Source organism: Athene cunicularia (assembly GCF_003259725.1).
Source record: "Athene cunicularia isolate RWA chromosome 1 unlocalized genomic scaffold, athCun1 chr1_part1, whole genome shotgun sequence".
Taxonomy (NCBI): domain Eukaryota; kingdom Metazoa; phylum Chordata; class Aves; order Strigiformes; family Strigidae; genus Athene; species Athene cunicularia.
Genome location: NW_020799091.1, coordinates 7386521 through 7407978, shown reverse-complemented (window position 1 = coordinate 7407978; position 21458 = coordinate 7386521). Strand labels below are relative to the sequence as shown.

General features: G+C 37.3%; 1 protein-coding gene across 1 annotated transcript in view; it reads right to left on the bottom strand.

Annotated features, from left to right (window-relative positions):
* The window catches only part of TMEM135 (transmembrane protein 135), a 168684-nt gene that overhangs the window by 58117 nt on the left and 89109 nt on the right, over positions 1-21458 (bottom strand). The window contains exon 5 of the mRNA XM_026850620.1: positions 6082-6128. Coding sequence (XP_026706421.1) covers positions 6082-6128 — 47 coding nt within the window. The remainder of the gene's footprint in view (positions 1-6081; positions 6129-21458) is intronic.

Below are 21458 nucleotides of genomic sequence, written 5' to 3'. Positions count from 1 at the left end.
CAGGGTTCAGAGCAGATGAATTAACATATGCCTATTATAAACTGGTAGTATATAGTCTAAGGATTAACTACTATAGCAACCCGTACTGCAGTCTGCCAACACATATTCACCCAAATTGCTGGATTTTCTAAGTTTATGTGGATAGGATTTATATGTAGGTGTTCATTTATTGTGCAGAGATTGCAAGTTTTCTATTATGTGGATTTCTTCAAATATGTATAAAAGCACAGGCATTGCATCAGCCTTCCAAAAAAACCTAGCGTAATATTCAAAATAAAACTGCTACTAAAATAACATTAATTCAATTGTATTTTACAAATATTTCTTGTACACATTATAGGATTTCTCCTGTTTCTTCATTTAATTCTATTCAATTATTCTGGAATGGTATTCTGGAGAGCCAGTACATAAATTGTTCAAACTGAAATAAGATGACATGAAACATGGTATAATCAAAACCTTTTCACCCATAACCTTAATTCCATGCGAACTATATATTAAAAAAGTTAAATAAGCGTGTACTTGTTACAAGACACTTTAAAAATGGTGCATTTTAAAACATATCATATATGAAATCATATGACATCATAAATGACTTTTTATTTTTGAGTAAGTGGTGAGTATTAAGTCCCAGTGGAGTTCAATGTTACCTAAAAATGAATTCCTAAAGATATGGGAATAATCCTCTCGCCAGATACAGTTCTGTATTTAAGTTTTTTAGGAAAAAATAGGTTGAAGGGTAAAGAACCCTGTTTCAACTGTGATTACCTATGCATGTGCTTTAAATACACACATGACAGACTGCACTATCCAAGTTACTGTATATTGCAACTATCCACAAATAAGTGATGCATCGTTTCATCTCTTCCAACAGAGTTGAGCAGAAGCATTTTGAGAGTCAAAAGAGGTATGAGTTCAGAAAAAAATACCAGAAAAGGAGAATGGAAGAGAAGAAAGAAAAAAAAATACCATTCTAAAATACACTTCCTCTGTCTGTAAAAATAACTTTGTTGCTTGTAAAGCTATCATCTGCATTTCAGCTACTTTTTTCCTAGTATATTCTTCTATTTTTTCTCCTGTCTGCGGACATGATCTTATTTTTTCCCTCCAGTCACTCTCTCCTTCCTTCCTCCTACTGTCTTCCTTTCTATACTGCTCTTATGAATTTAACTTTCAATCTGACTCCCTTCTCACTTTATCTATTCTGGAGTAATTATTCCTGGTTTTCCTTCTACCATTTCAGTTCTGTAGCCTCACTTCTTAACTCTTAAGATATAGCACCTTCTTCTCTTTTTATCCTGTAGTAGATGTAATAATGTTTGAACAATCCAACAGAATTTTAGGGAAACTCCAGTGATAAATATCAAGGCTGCTTGGTGAAATTTTCAACTAGTGTGAAACATCTGTCGTAGCTGGTGGGCTGGGAGGATCAGGAGGGGTAGCAAGTCAACACGATGTGAGGACAAAGCCTTCCATCAGAGAGTAAATGCCATTCATTTTACAACTGGAGAAACCCTTTCTATATCAAATGACAGGAACATTATCTGAATACTTCCCAGTCCCCAGGTCCATTTACACAGGCTTTTGCACCTTTCTGCTGCTTTGGAGGCAGAAATCAGACATGTAGGTGTTGGCAGTCACAGAGGAAGCATCAGCAAATTATATAATTGCCTGGCCAAAGGACCATTACAGATTTATTAAAAAAAAAAAAAGAAAATAATTCAAGATTAAGATTATAATGAGATACTGAGAAACTTCATTAAACCAGAAAAGGAAATATTCCAATAAATCAAAGAGAACTTGCCTATACTTCCATAGACAAAGATTCATACATCTATTATACCAGTATTTCTTAACGGTGTGGGTAAGAAAATATCCACATCAAGGGAGAGGTATGATCATGTTACAGTTATGCACCATATTGATTTTGTTCTCTTTTAGTGGGTAGCTATCAACCAAAGCATTTGCCTTCCAGAAGCAAGCTCAACTTAACGGGCTGTTATTAATACGGCAACCTGAAAGAGATCCTGAAAGTTGTGTGATGTATCAAACACATCTTAATTCCTCCATGAAGAAAAGAGTTCTGAACTTTCCAACTCAAATAACTTTTCATTTCCTGGGTTCAGCAAAGATCACCTTAAGCCCTGCTGGTAGGTAGTCACTTTAAAATGACAAAAGTCCATGTGAATGCCGAAGAGCTTCTCTGCTTTCCACACTTACCACTGCTGGCTCATAGTGCCGATGCCAGCTACAGCGCATCACGGTATGAGCTGTGTGAGGAAAACGATCCATCGCAAAACTACACACAGCAAAAATAGTGGCTAAATTCAGTTAATCCTGGAGCTGCCAGGAATGCTAGTGCCAACCAGAGCTACTGACTGGGGACAGTCATCACTTTTAAATTCAGAAAATTTAACAATAGCCTCAGATTAAGGCAATTTATATGAACTCAGAAAAAGAGCGCTTCACTTTTATTCCTTGTGTCACTTGACTCTTGAAGCACCAGTCATATTTTGGTAGCATAGAGTTATACTGACATTAAATTTCTTTTTAGAAAGGCTTTAAACTTCAGATTACACCATTTAGATATTAGGATTTTATCTTTAATGCTGAAAGGGATTACATACAAAAAAGTGCCACTGCTCTCAGCACCTTTTAGGACATTTTGGTGAAGCAGGGAGGACAAAAAGTCACCTTTGAAAGAGTGTCAAATACCTGTTAGCAGTGAACAGCATTTTATAGTCAATGGGAAAATATTCTACAAGCAAAGCATATCTGACTTCGAATAAGGTCTTTTTCTAAGACTTTCCTGAAAGTACGGCAATTCTAACACGATTTTGTCAGTTTGATCCACTTATGATTAAGGAAAAGGCTGAAGTGATTTTGAGCCATTAAACAGAGAAAACGCAGTTGAACGACTCTCTCAATTCTTTTCTATTTTAAGTAACAATGGAGACAGGAAGATTGCTTCCCTGGGGCTCTGGATAGATCCATAGAGAATTCCTCTGAGGGCTGTCCAAAATCTTACCATAGGGAATCAATGATGAACATATGGGATAAGACAATTACCAACTCACAATCTCAGTCCAGACAAACTGAACAAAAACTTTAAAGGCTGATCGAGTGACCTCTCTGTCATCTGTCTTCTCCCTGAGTAGTTGTTCCTCTCCCATTATATTTCTATGACTAGAAATTGTGGAAGAACACTTTAATTCAGTGTGGTAGAAGAGTCACGTTTCTCCCTCTGCTAATTTTCAGAGATGCCCCTGCCCACCAGGATTGCTGACGTGTTCCCTACCTTTGCCTGCCCTCCTGTCTCCACTCTAAGTTCTACAAGACTTGGTGATTTCTACAGCACAGAGCTGTAATTTGGAATTTTTTTTACAGGTATAGCTTTCAAGTTGCATTCAACAAAGCACAGCAATGTTATCCTCCTCCAAAGACTTTACGGCCACTGTCTTTGGCAGCTTACTACAACAAATACTTCACAATATGACAACCATTGGTGTGCATCAAAAAATGGAAGAGACTGAGGAAGTCAATTGCTCCTTCCCCTAAGTGGCAATACCTTTATTATTCAAAATCTGGTCTTGTGCATCTGAAAGAACAGATAATCTGTAGCCTCGCCAAGGACTCTTTTCACCACTTCTTTCTTAAGATTTCCTTCCTCACTATCTAAGTGAATTCATCTGTGCTGCAATTTATTATTGTAAGAAAAAGAGTTTTGCTCTGTTACCTCTTGTCCTTTCTACTATAGTGAGAACAGACTATTTATTCTCTTTCTCTTTACAGCAGTCTTGTACGTACATGAAGACAGTTATTCCATCCCTCATTTATTTTTTAAAAATTAAACAACCACAAATCATCCTTTTAAATAAACCATGTTTTCCAAACTCAAGATCACTGGAGAATAAACTCTGAGGTTTCTCTGCAGATTCTTCTTGGTGTGTAATAATCAAAAAGGACACAAAAGTGCTCTGAGAACTTCTTAAATTTAAGTACAACAAAAAGACAACTTTATGTACCTCACAAGATCTCTACAACCTGGCCAGTGTTTCCCTTTTCCCTTGTTACAGGAATGTAACATTGTTGACTTACACTCAGCTGGCAGCATGACAACTACTATTGGGTCTTTTTTCAGTGAACTGCTCTCAAACCATTTGATTCTCCACAGCTCCTTACCTGTAAATGTATTATCTCAGCCTTGTCATTACTAAACAGCTCTATAGTTTTTCAGATCGTCTCCTCAGTTTGCATCTATCCGAATTCCAAGTCTGTTCTGCAAAGTAACTGCAGTTCCCAGCCAGCACTTTTACCTACATACATAATAACCGCTTCCACTGTTATCTTTGTCATTATTTAAATATAAAAATATTAAACAATGGGGGACCTGAGAAGGTGCTTGTCAACACAGTCAATACATCCTCTGTCTGACAGCCAACCTCCAGCAACAACTCTGTCCACAGGTTACCCCGAGGGTTCTGTGCTTACCCAAAGGTATGTTCACACAGACCATCTATACCTGGTTACTTTAGGAGGGTACCATATGAATTGCTGTGAAGAAGTTCTAATGACAATACTGATTACAGTCAGAAAGAAAAAAGAAAATAAATTGATCTGTGCTAATTATTGTTTTATAAATCGACTTTGATTTACAGTTTTTGTTTGCATATACAAACAAAAATTATTTTGATTTTTTTTTCCCTGAGAATTAAGCTAGTGGACCTATAACCTCCTGGTCCTATATTTTAATTCTTCTGTTACACACCAGCGACAAAGGAATTTAATGTTGCTGATTATGACTGTTCAACAGGATATCCATCAACCATGGCACGGAGGGACTAAATTTAGAAAAGAAAGTGAATTGGAGCCATTCAACTGTCAAAATTGCTGTGCCAGGTCAAGGAGGAATTCACCAAACACTTCTGGTCTCTGGTCAGTTCTCATTTAACTTCCATTTAACTGGTCTCTAAAACACTGGTGCATTACCAAAGACAAAGACAGGAGACAACTAGCTTCCTCTCAAATCATACAACATTTACGCTTTACCAGCATTTTAGTGTTTTGAATAGGTTTAATCAGCATTCATACAGAGAGGGATCTAACTTAACCCTTTCAAGTGAGATTCTCTGATGTTGTTATGCCATGACTCAGGGAAGTAGAAGAAAATAAAGCAAGAAGACTGCAAGGATCTTAATGGGTGGCAGATGAAAGGAGGAATGCTTCTTCAAATCCTTTAAATTAGCAACTCTTCACTATCCACAGACTGTTCTTGGCCAATATACGTGAGTAATTTGTAAGTAATAGAATTAAGAAAAAACACGCTGCAGCTTCCAGCATTTTGTAATTACCAAGGGATCATATGGCTTGAAGAACCATAGATGGCTACATGCCACAGAAAATTTTAAGTCGAAGGTTGTAGTCAAAGGTTGCTTTAGCAAGCAACTTTCCAGCTAGAGATATAAGAAAGAAAATTTAAGAGGTCTGGTATTTCAAAGGGAAACAATGAGAAGGTAAATGACTTATTACATATATCATGAAAATGAGAGAGAAAAAGGTTAGACTGTCTCATCCAACCTCTCTACCGCATGTTTTAAGAAAGAATACAATTGACAACTTATGAAAACATGTGAAACTATTTTACTCTAAAACTTAAAAAGGTAGTTGCACCTGTATGCATGTCAAATATTTGATATTGCTTAAGACTGTAAAATCTCATTTTCCTGTTCTCCTCTCTTTTTATCAGAAGATGAAATATTATCTTCCCTGGCATAAGCTATTTAAGAACATATATGAAAAGCAGCATTTCAGACATTTTGATACCATGGAATGTTAGATCTCGAAGATCTTATTATGAATTGAGAGGAGGCTTCTTCAGTAATCAATATAATCTCCAGAAGATTTAAAGCATTTAACCCAGCAATTTCCCTTTTTGGCCCAATTATGTTTTGACATGGAAGCACTCAATTCAGAAATGAGTTGAGAATATATAAGTTTTCAGATGAATACCAAAAATCAAATGAGCTCTTATAAATGCTGTTTAAAATAATCTTTACACACATAAAAATATTAGCAACATACCTGAAAAAGAACATGAACAGAGCAGCTGTGATGCAGAACAACAGGACCTACAAGAAGGAAAAAGACTGTTATTACATCGAACATCACACTTCACACTTACACTGTATGTCCTGGCTCATGAAGATTTTACAACTGTTACTATAAAAGTGACACTCTACTTATATGCTTGAAGAGCCAGAATTAAAGCCTGTCTGAATCCACCAAAAAGGAAGCTCTTGTTTCTAGTGGACTTTGAGCTGTTCCTGTAGAAGTTACAAAAACTATGAAATACAAACCAGGGTAGGGGGACAACAGACACAGCAAATGATGCCACTTAAAATAGTCTGGAATAAAATAACAAATAACAAAATAATAATAAAACAATTGAATGAAAACAATAAAGCAACAGAATGGAAATTTAAACATATTTTGTGTGCGTTTGCTTTTGTGGTTTATTTAAATATCATATCACTAAGTTTCAGTTTAAAAGGCAGGACATTTAAGATGCCTGTACAGACAGCTGCTTCTGCTTAACTGCTTTCCAGCAAGTTTGAGAATAAATAATCCTATTCCCAAATGAGAGTATGCTTTCTAGTAGTTTACCTTAGCATCAAACTCACTTAGAAAAATCACATTCCACTCTAGGTTATCAATGTGATCATACAAGAGTCAGTGAGAAAACTAAACAGCTCTCCAGCACTGAGAGGGAAACATCCTACCTCTTCCTCCCAACCTCTCTGCTGGGGCTCAGTGCTCTTACCTCCTCCTTATCACCCTCACAGTGACTCACAAATGCTGAAGAAAATTAATTCAAGGAGATTTAATAAATAAATAAATAAATAAATAGACGGATAAATAAATAAATAAATAAATAAATGAATAGATAGATAGATAGATAGATAGATAGATAGATAGATAGATAGATAGATAAAAATTCTGGGGAGTTTTCTACCAATTGGTGAGATAAGGAGATCACTGGATCACCAAAGGAGACACGGGCAAAAGGGAACGATGAGGCCCTCCATGCCAGGAACAGAGAAGAGGAGAAAGGATGAAGCCATCCTCCTTGAGATACCAGCAAGCCCTCGTACCTTGACTGTAGAACTGCTTGTATATACACAGCTGTTTCAGGAACAACTACACCATGTTTTGAATTCATAACCTGCCTTAATCCACTCCGTCTTCGCCAGACAGAGCTCAAGAGTGAGAAAATACTGGTTTGTTCTAGATACACTGGTCCATATTCATACCATCATTCATGAGGCAAACACCTTATAGAAAAACTGTAAGTGTTTTACAAATCACCTGCAGTGGTTTTCAAGGGTTGAAGAAGTATTGATCATGATAGGATACAGATAGCTTAAATGAAAAAAAAAAATGGTAATGCTGGTAACAGTGTATATTTGAAGGTTATAAACACATAGAACATTAGGGTGCTGCATGTTGACACAGATCAGAAAGTGTGATAAAAATTTGAATAGGAGAAGTTGATAATGACTTTCAGAGAAAAAAAATCTCACAATGAGGCCATTTCCCTTTTCTAAGTCCTCTGGCATGTGACTTAAAATTAGATCACACAAGACATTATAACATTTATTATATAAACTAGACTTTTTTTTCTTTCCTCTTCCTTTACCAGTACTACCATTTTTTATTATACTGCATCAAAAATGTAAACAACTGAAATCATTTTATATTAAATCATTAGGGCAAAGTAAGGACAATTATATATTTAACTTTAAACTAGCACTGAAAGCAGACTTACATTTTAAACCCAAGTTCTACTTAGAAAGACCTGCCCTAATCCTCCAAAGTCCAAAACCATATTTAAACATTCAAACAACAATCATCATTTCTCTGGATGCCATTTCGAGGAGACAAAAGGGACAAGAAGACTTGACAGCATATTAAAAACACTCACTTCACTAAACAGTCTCTTTTTCTTGTCCTTTTTTCTCTTATTCCTTTTCAACCTTTTTTTTTTTTTAGTAAGTTTGATAACAGCATAAGAAGTATGTACACACATCATTAAGAATCTCTCTGAGCTCTCACTTCAGGCTAAAGCACCCCAGCTCTCTCAGCCTCTCATTGTATGAGAGATGCTCCAAAGGCCTTAATCACCTTCATGGCCCTTCATTCCAGGGGCCATGTCCACGTCTGTCTCATACTAGGAAATTCAGCACTGGAAACAACACTACAGATGTGTCTTGCCAGCGCTGAGTAGAGGGGAAGGATCACCTGGCAATGCTGCTTCTAATGCAGACCAAGAGGCTGGTGGCCTCCTTTGCTGGAAGGGCCTTTTGCTGGCTCATGTTCAGCTTGGTGTCCACTTGGACTCCCTGTTTTTTTCTGCAACACTGCTTTCCAGATGCCCCCAGCATATATTGGTGCCTGGGGCTATTCCTCCCCAGCAGAAGGACTCAGCCCTTCCCTTTGTTGAATGTTCTGAGGTTTCTGTTGGCCCATTTCTCCAGCTTGTGAGGTTCCTCTGGATGGCAGTACAATCATCTGGTGCAGCAAGAACTCCTCCCTGTTCTGCATCATCTGCAGACCTGCTGAGGGTGTAGCCTCTTGCCTACCCATCCGGGTCACTAATGATGCTCCTGACCCCAGAATGGATTCCTGGGGTACACCACCAGTGACTGGCCTTACACTGGACTTTGTGCTGCTGATCACAACCCTTCAAGCCTGTCAGTTCGGTACAACTAGTTTTCAATCCACCTCACCATCCACCTGTCATCAAATTGTCTATAATCTGTATTCTATTTGGCAAAATCCAGACAACTTAAAATACTTGAAGACTTTGCTTAATCAACCTCTATAATTGTCAGATGTCTTTCAGAACTTAAAAACATTATTTGGAAAAAAAAAAACAAACAAACACCAAAACAAACAGAGGTGGAAGACACTGGTCAGTTGGAAAAGAGGAAACTGATACTAATTTTTGTAAATGAGAAGTTCAGGGAATGTTAGACAGTCAGCCAGGTCACTTCTAATATCTGCAACTATACTAGAATAAATTATTTGAAACAGCTAGTTTATAAACATCTAGATAACAAGACAATAAGAAACCACCAACACCACAGACAAGTAAATTAAAAATACCGTAATTTTCTCCTTTGACATGTTTTAAGGAAAGGAGCAGGTGTACTTTATCTGAACTTTAATGTATCTGTGGCATACATTAATTACGTAAGTAGGCAGAGAGCTGCTCACAAACACTGCAGGAGAAAACTCTAACAGTTACCAATTCGTTATCAAACTAAAAGCCATTTTAACTGAGGTAACCAAAGAGGTTTTGCTTCCCTCTGCAGTAATGATTTGAATGATGAAAGAGAGATTATGTCATAAATTCACAAAATCCTTTAGAGGCCAGGTCTTCACACAGAGTGATTGAATTGCCCAAAGTCAACAAGATGAAATTCACTAAAAACAAATACAAAGTAGTTGGCAGGAGAAATCACGTACACAAAAACTGTATCAAGAAACAACTGTGTAGGCAGTACAAGAGTATAACAAATTCCACGGATCACAAACAGACAGATGCCAGCAATTCAGTGCTGTGGAAAGTGCTGTAAAATGCTGCAGACTCTTTTAGAAGCAGATGAGGTAAGACATAGCAGTATGTTACACTAATGACCTGGTGCAAGCCCCCCAAAATACAGTGCTGGGCACTACTGTCAAAGAAAAGCACAGACGAAACAAGACAGCCCAGAAGAGCATGATGAAAATAATAGATATGTACTGTACAACTGTTGGGAAACTGCTTGAAATACAAAAGAAGTAGCTAGTGACAAGCATGGTAACTATTTTCATATAATCATCAAATACTGACAAATCTGTGTCATTAAGTACAAAAGGATGAAGACAGAGCTAATCTACAGTGAAGACAACATAGACTAGGTATCAGGAAGAGCTCTCTCCGTAGGGTAGGGATACACCAGAACAAGTTGCCCATGAGATTGTGGAATCTCCTTTATCAGAGGTGTTTAAGATCAATAGAGGCAAACGTCTCACAGAAATGCTCTGGGAAAGTTTGACATCGAGTCTCCCAATGTTTACACATCAAGATATAGCGCTAAAGCAGACTGGTTTACATGAAATGCACAGCCCAGCGTGGATAGCCCAGTGATTATCTTCTTATCATAGCATCAAGAAACAGAAGAGAAATGGTCACCATGCTCCAAAATTAAGCTTATTCAAAAATAAGCCTTTCTTTCAACTTTCCCCCATTCTATGTAATTTTTTTGTTGCATTCTCAGTACAACAGGCTAAACCTGGTTTAGATTTAGAACCAACTGTACTAAAAAGAGAAAAAAATACAAAGGCCTACAGAAATACAGTTTTAAACATTGAGTGAGTTTAAGCATCATAATCTAGTGAGCAGGAAGTCTCATTTGGGATTTTTCTTGCACAGTCCGTCATTTTTTGATTTATGACACAAGGTCAACAAATTGTGCTTGGCAACACACAGACCTTGAAACTTTCCAGCTGCAGAAACAGATAGAGCAAGCAGACAACCTACATGTTTCTAACGAGAATGATACGCCCTAAATATTTTAATGTTTTTAAAGAGATGCACATAGGCTACAAGGAAATCCCTATGCTCCAGGACAGGTTAGCATATTCAGTGTGTAAGGTGAACCCTGTAATTTAATCGATTACAATATACTTTACTGTACTATACTAAACATTAATCAAAAAAGAAGAAAGTTGATGACAAAACTTAAGAGGTACTTTTTTCCAGATCTCTGTTGGCTGACAAGCTCTTTTTTTTTTTTTTTTCCCCAAGAAAGCTGAGACCTCATGTAAACAGCATCACAAAGCGACATTCAGCAGTTCCCAGTTCTGACCATAAAACAAAAAGCTCTGGCTGAAAGCAGTTACCAGCGGCCCCAGTAACACCAGCAACCCCAGTAACACCAGCAGCTCACAAAGAACTTGCTCTTGCAGCCAGACTGAAATAATCTTGGATCAGAGAAAGGAAAAATAACACTGACAAAACTATTAAAGCTACTCTCAAGCCTCTTATATTCAGATTTTACATGTATATTACCTAATCCTAAGGTTGTGTGTATTTTCCTTAAGTATTTTCATTATAGTCAGATTTCATGGGATAAAAAGTCTCTGATCGGAGGCTGCTGGTTCTCCCATACAGCCAGATTAAAGAGTGGGGCTGAAGTCTGTGATAAAGTAACACAGACCTTGTAATTACAAGGAGAAGCACTGAAGATACACGTAATCTATGTAGATGAAGACAGGAGGAGGGAGAAGGGACAGGTCAGTGATATCAGCTGGCAGAAGCATTTAGAGTGTCAGAGCGACAGTTCAGCCCCAAATAGCGTTAAACCCGGCTCACAGAAGACCTCAGGCTGTTTCAGCCACCGGCACATAAACATGACTTCACATTCATGAAGCTTGAAAACCATCACCTTCTTGATCAATCTCTTCGCAAAGTATGTGAGAGCTGTATCTACACTTCATGATAAGAAAATCAAGTTAATACTCCTAGTTCCTGAAGACTGTGTGCTACTGTCTGTTAGGGTCTGTCAAAGGAAATTTTTACTGGTAAAAATCATGGAAAATTAAAAACCCAGTTAAAAGAAGTCCCTCCAATAATTACTACTTGAGCCAATTTCCTCCAAAAGTTACAAAAAAGAGAAAGTGGACATACTGTTATACATTTTTAGATCAATCATTAAATAATATTTCTACAAACATGACCACAGTAATAAGGATTTAATAGCAATATGTGCTTGCTTTCTAAAATGAGGGGGTTTTTTAATACAAATTTTACAAATTTAATACAAGCATTCTGTGATTTATATACATGTAACTGGGAGCTTTGTATAGTGGTCATGAATTTTTACCTTTAAAATATGCGATAGAGAAAAAAAAAAGTGTTTCACATATCTGTTTAATCCTCCAAATAAGCCATTTACCCACAGAAGAGCTTACTGCTCTCACTGCTGACAGAGGTTATGAGCACCCTTTCACCTTTACAGACCTAGCTGAATAGTAGTATGGTAATTGTAATATTTTTTATTGTATCAGCTAACATTACTAGGAATGAAGGATGACGCTCCATTGGACTTTTGAGATCAAAATCACTTCTTCAGATTTACCCCTACTTCAGACAGGAGGAAGGATTCCTTGTGCCCCAAAGCCTTTCTGGTTTTGTTTTTTTTCCAAACATATTAATTGGTCTAATAAAAAAAAACAAACTAGCTTTCACCATAATCCCACAGAGCTACACAAACAGCACTATAATTATATGTTGGGGCAATCATAGAAAGTTGTAAACTGTTGCTTGTGGTTCCTAAATTTTATTTCAAGACATGTTATTGATGCAATAATAATGCTTTCTACAGCTCTTAACGCCAAGGTCATCTCTTAAGCAAACTCTCTTCTAATAAAAAAAAAAAAAACCAATGGAACTAAACATGCAGATTAATGTAATGGTCTTGTATTCTCCGATCAAGGAAATAAATGTGCATGGGATACCTCTTTTTTACCTGCACATTACGTAACATAACCTGTAGCATTCTAATCAATGAACTGTATTTATAAAATTGATATGCTTTTCTTTTCCAATAACAAAACAGGTTTAAAAGTGTAAAATTTTCTAGTAGTTAAAGGGGATGGAAATCACCAAATCCTTCTGAGTAATTAGACAGATACCAGAAGTGACAGAAAAGTTATAAAAAGAAGTTATGTGAAAATAGGTGCCACACTTCGTTATATCCAGCCCCTTAAAATCTGATCTCATGATCCCTCTTACTAATCTAAGTAGTGATTTTCTATTATTAGTTAATGCCCCAGGCAAGAAATTAACATAATAAATAATGACCTGATGGAATTAGTCACTATTAACTGACATGCCAGTTCTTATATATGACAGCTACAACTTAGGGAGCTGGTGTAGCTGGGAACCGTCAGCGTTAGGTTAACAGTTGGACTAGATGATCTTCAAGGTCCTTTCCAACCTAGTTGATTCTGTGATTCACCTATACGGAACAAAAGGGCAGGACTTCAGCCCTAAACCCCTGAGCTGCTGATAGTACCAGCTCTACTGCCGGACCGCACTGCTATGCACAGCGCATACACTGACACGGTGCAGCGGAAGGCTCTAACAGCCACTTGTTACTACATCACATCAGCAGTGGATCTGGCAGGTGGTTTTCCTGAGCACTGAACTAGTTTCTATCTGTTCTCCTGCTCTCCACTTCAATTATCTATTTACTGTCCCAAGCGAATAAAAACCACGTGGGGAGGTTTTTATTGCATCCCCCATTACTTTTCCCCACCACTTAAGACTGTTGGTCCTTTTGGGCTGTTGATCATCCACATACTGATTAGTTTTCTAGCTGAAATTAGGTAACTTCTGAAGCAATGCAACACTGCTGCTGCTGCTTCAAAATTGACAGGCTTTATGAAAATGTACACAACTATGTCGGATGCTTATTGGGCACTTGGCCAATTTAGCTCCACCTACACCACTTCAGCTGTTAGAGGCTCAAGCAGGCCTCAAGCAATCTCTAGACAGATAAGATCAAAAGAAACACTAGTATGTGTTATTAAACAAGAGACTGTGTAGGTTCATGTTAAGCACTGTTGTTTGATCACAATTAAACGATTACAATTGGCAAATATAGCAGGTAACTGAGCCAAGACGGGGAGCACCTGCCAGTCTCAGAACAGCATGAAAAAATAAAAAAGAAAATTAAACCCTTGATTTTTTTATTTCACTAGTTCCATATATACACATGTAGTTAAGCACTTCAGCACCCTTCATTTGTTTTCTCAAAAAACACTTGTCAAGTCTCTTCCCCTATTTTTCATATTACCTTAACCACAGCAAACAAATCTACAACATACTGTAAGAGCGCCATGAAACAGCCTTTCTTAAAGCTCTTGGCGAGAGTCCACTTTTGTCAAGGATGCACAACACTTGAGAGACTGAAGTATAAAAAAAGTAATCGCCAAATAAAACAGCAGTACCTTACTATTACACCTTCCTAAAAGAGCAAAGAAGAGCTATTTTACAACATATCATATTGGAAGAGCTGGTCGGGGCTTGTTTCTGAAACCAATCAACTCTTTGACACACAGTTTGCAGGCAGCTCCGACACTGAGCAATGGGGACACACCTCCAATCCTATTCTGTACCTTCTGGTACTTCTAGAGCTCCAAGTCATGTCCTAGACTATAAAACATAAACCCTCAATTATCAGCTGTAAAAACATCACTCTGTTAGACTGGCACACAGCTGCCTTCTCATTTCAGAGAGTACATAACTAAGGAAAAATAGTGTGCACACACCTCCAAACATATATACAAAGCAAGTACAATATCTTAGGGCGACAGAGACATCAAATTATTTGGGAGGGTTGTTCTTTCCTGAATTTAAAAAAAAATAAAATAAAATAAAAAAAAAATTGATCTGGCTTAGTAATAAATACAGGAAGAAGGAAAGAGCAGGAGGAAACTCTCAACTCTCAAAGCAAAGTATCACTCTAACAAAATACCACCTTCCTGAAATTAAATACTTGGAATGAATCACTACGTATATTCTAAAGATAATAGCTTTTTAAAAAATCAAGTTTTAAGTTTTTCCATATTGTAACATGCATTAAATTTAGCAGATTTCGCCCCCCCCCAAAATCTGGTTGGACAACACAACGGACTCAAGTGCTCAACAGAGACACACGTACAGTATTATGTGCATAACCTACAATTTAAAGAGGATAAACAGAATTGAAGGACATGATGCTTCTTTAACAACAGATCATTTTTAACTAGTTATCACTCAGTAGTAGGACTAAAATGAAAGGCCCCAATATTAATCAAAGTCAATGAGCACATCTCCAGTGGCCACCAAGACACTGCATGAGAATCAGGGGGAAGGAAGGTGTAAGCACTGTAATTATATTCTGAAGATAACTTAGATATATATTCTTCAAGGTAAGACTTCTGTAGCAGCTTTTTTTCCTTATTTTGGATTTACCAGAGTAGGAAGGAAAAAAAAAAACAAAACAAAAAACATAAAAGCTAGAGTGTTGGTGTTGTTCATTAGGAGGATCATGCTCGGTGCTTCTACAAGGTGTTTACCTGCCGGGAGGTCTCTCTGCTACTCACAGGATACACGTGCTCATGCACCCTGCCTCTCACATTCAAGCACCCTTCTCCTTAAAACTGTACCTTGACAAATGGCATCAGTACATTCAAACGTTAACAGAAACACTGTCAAATGAATTGCTGTTGAAAGGTTACACTTGGATTCTGACCAATAATGGAAAAATGAACAGCTTCAATGATTAGTCCCTACAAGAAGAGATTTTTGCCATGAACCATGGTAAATTCTCAGTTTACACACCACAAGAAATGTATTAAATGTGACACTGCCACATTTTCAGTTCATTTCCCATTTCCTGACATAGCTCAGCTTTAAGCCCCCCAACCATGACTTTAATACTCAGACAGCTGAAGGTTTAGGGGCTTTTTTTTTTTTCTAGATTCACTGTTTTTGGAGGCCTCCTGAGAAAATCACTACATCCTCAGCAGGGCAAGTCTTACTACATTAGGCCTGCTTGGGTGGAGGTGAACTTTGATGACTTTTGAAACCTTGATTTTCATTACTGTGTTTTAAGGAATAACTAACAGCCATTCAATTAATTTCTAATTAAAAGGGAATATTTGCAGTTACATTAATTGTATTTTTCCAACAGTCACAAAGAAAGTTGTCTCAAAATTTCTCTACAAGTTTTTGAAAGTCAAGAATTTGACTAATGAAAGCTTTTCATGTGAAAAAAACAAGTAAAGAGAAATTCCCTACCTTAAAAGGCGTCCTATTGCTTGTGAACTAGAAAGCCTTTGTAGGTAGAGCTTTTAAAAATTGGGTATCTAGAAAATACTCTATAAAATAAATCCAAAACATTTAACAGTCAGTGAAAGCATATGTCCATCTCTGTTAAATACTCAGATTGTCTCTGAGAACCAGGAGTAAGACAGACACGCAGTAAGGCAGGACACAAGATCATCTCAAAACCTTCCCACCGTAAGAGTGATTAGACATGAAGTGGAGCCCCTTGGTCACGTGCAATCCTTCACGGTTCTCAGGCACTCGGAAACTGAAATAGTCAGAAACTGAAATAGTTGAAGTTTATCCACCTTTCAGATATAAACAGCTAGTTGTGGTAAAAACTGGTGCGGTAACCTATGGCATTTGATCAAATTCTTCAGAGATCTAACAAAACAAAATAAAATTCCCTCCCCTTTCCAACAAAGGGTTTTCTGAAACGATGGAATGAAGGAAAAATTCTAAGTTATGTTCTTGACCAATACCTTACCAAAAATACTGTGTACCAAAAAAAATTAATACAGTTAACGTTTTAATAGGCAATATCCTTGAGAAAAATGACTTAATGAAACTAAAAATTCATATATATACAAGGACATGCCAGAGAGCGTCCAGCAAAGGACAAAAAGATGATCAAGGGCCTGGAGGAATGGCTGAGATAACTGGTGTTGTTTAGTCTGGAGAAGAGAAGACATTGGGGAGGGATTTTAACCATGTCTGTAAATACATTCCTTGGTGGGGGGAATTAAGAAGGCTGAGCTGGACTCTTCTCAGTAGCACCCAGTAATAGGAAAGGAGGCAATGGGCAGAAGCAGAAATACATGAAATTCTGTTTAAATCCCAGAAATAAGTTTTTGATTGTGAGAGGGGTCAGGCACTGGAATGGACCAGCAAAGGCTGGTCCATTCTTGGAGATCCTCAGAACTCAACTGGACAAAGCCCTGAACAACCTGCTTCACTTTTAGAAGGGACATTGCACTAGCTGATCTCCAGAGGTGCCTTCCAACATCACGTTTTCTGTGAGCTAGTGACATACTAGACCCTAGAATAGCCTAGCAAACTGCATTCGCATACAGACTATAGGGAACTATGCCTGTCCATGAAAAGAAGCATTTTTCCATGTGAATATTAAAAAGATGTATCTGTTTGTCTACTGATTTTTCTAAATCAGTGATATCAGTGATAAATTAACACAAATTAGAGAGAGAAATATCCAACTGCTGGAACAAAAACCACCACATAATGTAACCTATCTAGATATACATTATGCCCTTAATGAAATAACAAATAGCTTAGAATAATACCAAACTAATAAAATTGCAATACAATCAAGTAGATGGTGAAGTAAAATTCAGAATGCAAACAGATTTCAAAAGCTGATTTGCATTCCTGAACAATAACTTGATCTTGCGGCCACCTGCCTTCATTACTGTTTTTACAGATGCAAATATTCCCAGCAACTCCCAATGAGTAAAAGGTATTTCAATGATTAACCCTCATGACTGTGGTCACTTGCTTCTGTTCAAATGATTTTGAAAAAAAAACAATGTAGATACTCTTTCATGTATCTATAAATAAAGTTGATTTTGTGTTGGGTTCTTTTCGCTCGGGGTATTTTAGTATTTCTATAGTGATTTAGCAGCTAGTTCACCTTTCCCAGCTTACAGCTCTCTGAGTGCAATATGATTTTTCAGGGTATTCACCACCACAGAATGAATATACATTAATGTAATTAAAAGCACAATCAAATCATAGAACTTACCTAATTTCTCCTTCAACTCCTAAATCTAACTTTTAAGCACCAATGGTAATTTTTATTTGTGATTTTATCATATCTCTTTGCACAAGTTATTTAGTTGCCTTCCCTCAGTTTTCCTTTCCCTTAGCATTAATGGTTTTCTTATCAGTGTGATTTCAGCTATAAATTTCCTGTACTTAAAACACCAAGTTCTGGACAAGTGCAACTTTTCTCTGGTGTTGTTTTCATCACTCACAAGTTACACAAAGATGTTCCTAATCCAACTTCAACCAGTGTACAATTTTATCAGGGAATAATATTCTCTCAAACACCTGCAGTTGAATTTTTGTTTCATACAAAATCTGTTCTTGCCAACTTTCTCCCATTAGCTGAAGTGATCCTCATTTCTTAATCCCTGAAACCAAAGCAGCCCTACAATTAGTTTCCTCTTTCTGACCAGGCAAGGACACTACATTTATAACTGTTAAGTGTGGGCAGTTAACAAACTTACACAATAAAATATTCCTATGCTTTTGAGTTTAATTTCCAAAAGAAATGGGAGTTCTTTGTCAATCAAATCTCACCTACACCTCTAAAACTTGTAGCCCAATTTCAACCAAAGCTACACGTCTCAAAGATCCTCCAAGATCCATTTGAAACTGCAGCTGGGTGCTGGGGATATGCCAACATTAGTGCCCCCACCACCAGAAGACCTTTCTGACTGCACATGAAGTCGTCTCCTCCCTTTGTCTGCTATTTTTCACCAAACATAGGTCTAGTTAACATATGTATTTTATACACGCAGTTTAGACTTGAGGAAAAAAACAGACAAAATAAAATTACTTTATGTCAAATAACACCCTAAATAACATGCAATGCTTCCGAATACAACACCAAAGCTATGCACACACTCTCAAGGAACTTTTAAAAGAACACACTTCAGCCTTTGTTTTGCATGTAACTCTAACTCTATCTTAAATCATGCCAGGAATAGCTTTAAAATACATGATCTACTTTTCCATGCTTCTTTAAATTCATCATGTTACATCCGAGTAAAATACTTCTGAAATACCTGAAAGAAGCTCATCTAATTGAATTTGTATCCCCAAAATGCAAAAATACTGTAAAGGGATTTGTTCTTGCTAGTTTAAATATTCGTTCACTTCAGAACTACAAACTACCTGCGAAACTACAATCATTTTAAATTTTCAGATATACATATATATAATTATATTTATCACTAACATATGCTGCAGGGTCAAGGATATTCACCGTCAAAACACGCAGGAATTTTATATAATATCACTGGATTGTACCCAACCAAATTTAAAAATCTAAGAGTGGGTCAGTGAGATACTACTACAAGCTGATGAGCTCTTTGTGATGGCTACACATGTTGTTGTGCAGGTTTGCTCATCACTGGCCCATGCTCTCAGCTCAGGCTGAAGCCTCATGAATTACTTGCAGACCACTTCAACTTACATAGTCACTGCTCATCCTCTCCAGCACCTTCTTTTGCCTATTACTGCCATGTGTCTTCTGCTGGCAGAGATGCACAAAAAACTAAAATCATAGACCTGGTCCATCTGAAAGTAACTATCTTCCCCTCTCAAGGACCGAATGGGGGCAGAAGCAGGCAGCTGGGGTTCACACCTGCCTAAATCAGCTTAAGCTACACTGAGATCAAACTGCAACCTGTTACACACTGCAAACTCCTAACAACGCAGTGAATTCAACCAGCTGGGTTTGAACCCCCCCATCTTTATAACTTTGATGAGTAAATATGAACTAGTTGTGAATTGTTCAAATTAGGATAGATTGAAAATGCAGAATTAGAAATATACTTAAACTATAATGTTGTAAATGAAAACTACCAAAACCCTAACATCTCTAAATATTAAATCCACATGTAAACTGAAATTTAAATCCCGTTACTTATCCTACAAGAGCAGTACAAATGTAGTAAATACTAAAATAACAATAAATTCTCTTAGTAGTCTGTGCAGATGTCTCATATTAGACTTCTGAACATAACTCCTTAGCTCATGTTACGGATATCATCCAAAATTTCATCTCCACCATGAGGATTTCTGCTTGCCTCTTTTTCTTCCAGAGCTCATAATCACTGAAGAATTACAAGGTTTGATATTACCTTAGTATCCAAAAAGGAACTGCAAGAGATATTTGTCTTTAAAAGTTTACAGGCGTTGAAATAGTTTCATTGCTGCAAAGCATATGTATTAAAATAATATTCCAAGCATAACATTCTGTGCAAGGCAGCATCATGAAAGCCAATGTATCCAGTAATAATTCACATTGGTGAAAATCATAAACAGTGTCAGAACACAACAAAATTCTGATAGGCACTCAAAATTAGTAAAGGGATAGGTTTAAAGGAGCAGCAATAAATAATGCATTTTCATAATTCAGAAATAAAACAGCAGCAATTTCCCACAATTGCAACCACCTAAGTATTACTTTAAGCAATGTATTTGATAATTAGAGTAACTTGCATGGACAAATTTAAAAATTCCTAGAGATTGTAGCATGCTCAGACATACTGTAATTTATTTACAACAAATAGTTATTTTTCAGCCTCAAAAATTTCCTGCTCCACATGCCCAAGCCCATGGCTTCCCTCTCTGTTCTGCTGGTGAACCTGCAGGGCAGGAGCAAGAGGTAGCTGAGGAAGCCAATGCTGCAGCCAGCAGAAATACACATTAAAGGATGAGCTCAGGAACCGTGGATTTATTTTCTCTAAAATGATGTACAACTAAGCAGACACCTACTACAAATGGTTTTTATATATATATATATAAATAAATATATATATATATAAATATATATATATACACACACACACACACATATACAGTGGTATTTTTCTGTTTACTAACTGAATATATTTAAAATTTATTATAATTATTTACATTTATGCATAAATGCTGACACCTTGCATATGATGTCATTTGACACCAGTATCTACTTTGGCAGAGTTTTCAATAACATTGTTAACCACATGCATTTCTTCGCAAGAGCCCCCTTGAGAACTTGAGGAGGGGGAAATAGCATGGTAAGGAAAACTGCTTCTCTCATTTCCCAAGATAGGAGCCTCCATAATGTACAGCTGACACTAGTTGTCACCATAAGATACAGTTAACTCCTCAGGGTAACAAGGACTCTTAATAATTAACGCTTTATGCAAGCACGCTAGGAAAGACTTATAATCAGAATTGCTTGGAAGGGGGCGAAAGCAGAGATTGTGTTATCTGTTGAATGAAGGAGTTCATGCTGCTATGGAATTACTTTTCAGTGAAGCTTCCTGATAAGGCGTATATACTTGTGCGTCATGGGAAAGGAAGGCCTTAGCATTTTAAAGAAGTTCTCACCACAGGTGTCTACTCCATCCCGCTGCCAGAGGCTGTGCCTTGCAGCAGCAAAGCAGCTTGTGTGAGTGCTCGGCGTCCGCTTCACTGCATGAGCCAGGTAAGGGAGTCACACCGTTGGTGACAGCTGGGCAAGGTAAAACAACTCATTTTGCTTTGAAGACCCCTTCACTTGGTCTTTTTAACCATCTCCCATGTGGAGACTAAGTGGAAAGAGGAGATGCTAAGCAGAAGCTAAGAGAAGCACTACTTTAGACGGCTCTAGCTAGATCCACAGTGCCTTTCCCTCAGTTTTTATTGAGCTGTAAGATTCTTAGACCTAATAAAGAGAAGCTCAAAACTGATATGGGAATCAGCCGAAAATAACAGTGTTTTACTGAAATACTTGTTAAGGTGGTACTTTTAAAAGATGGCA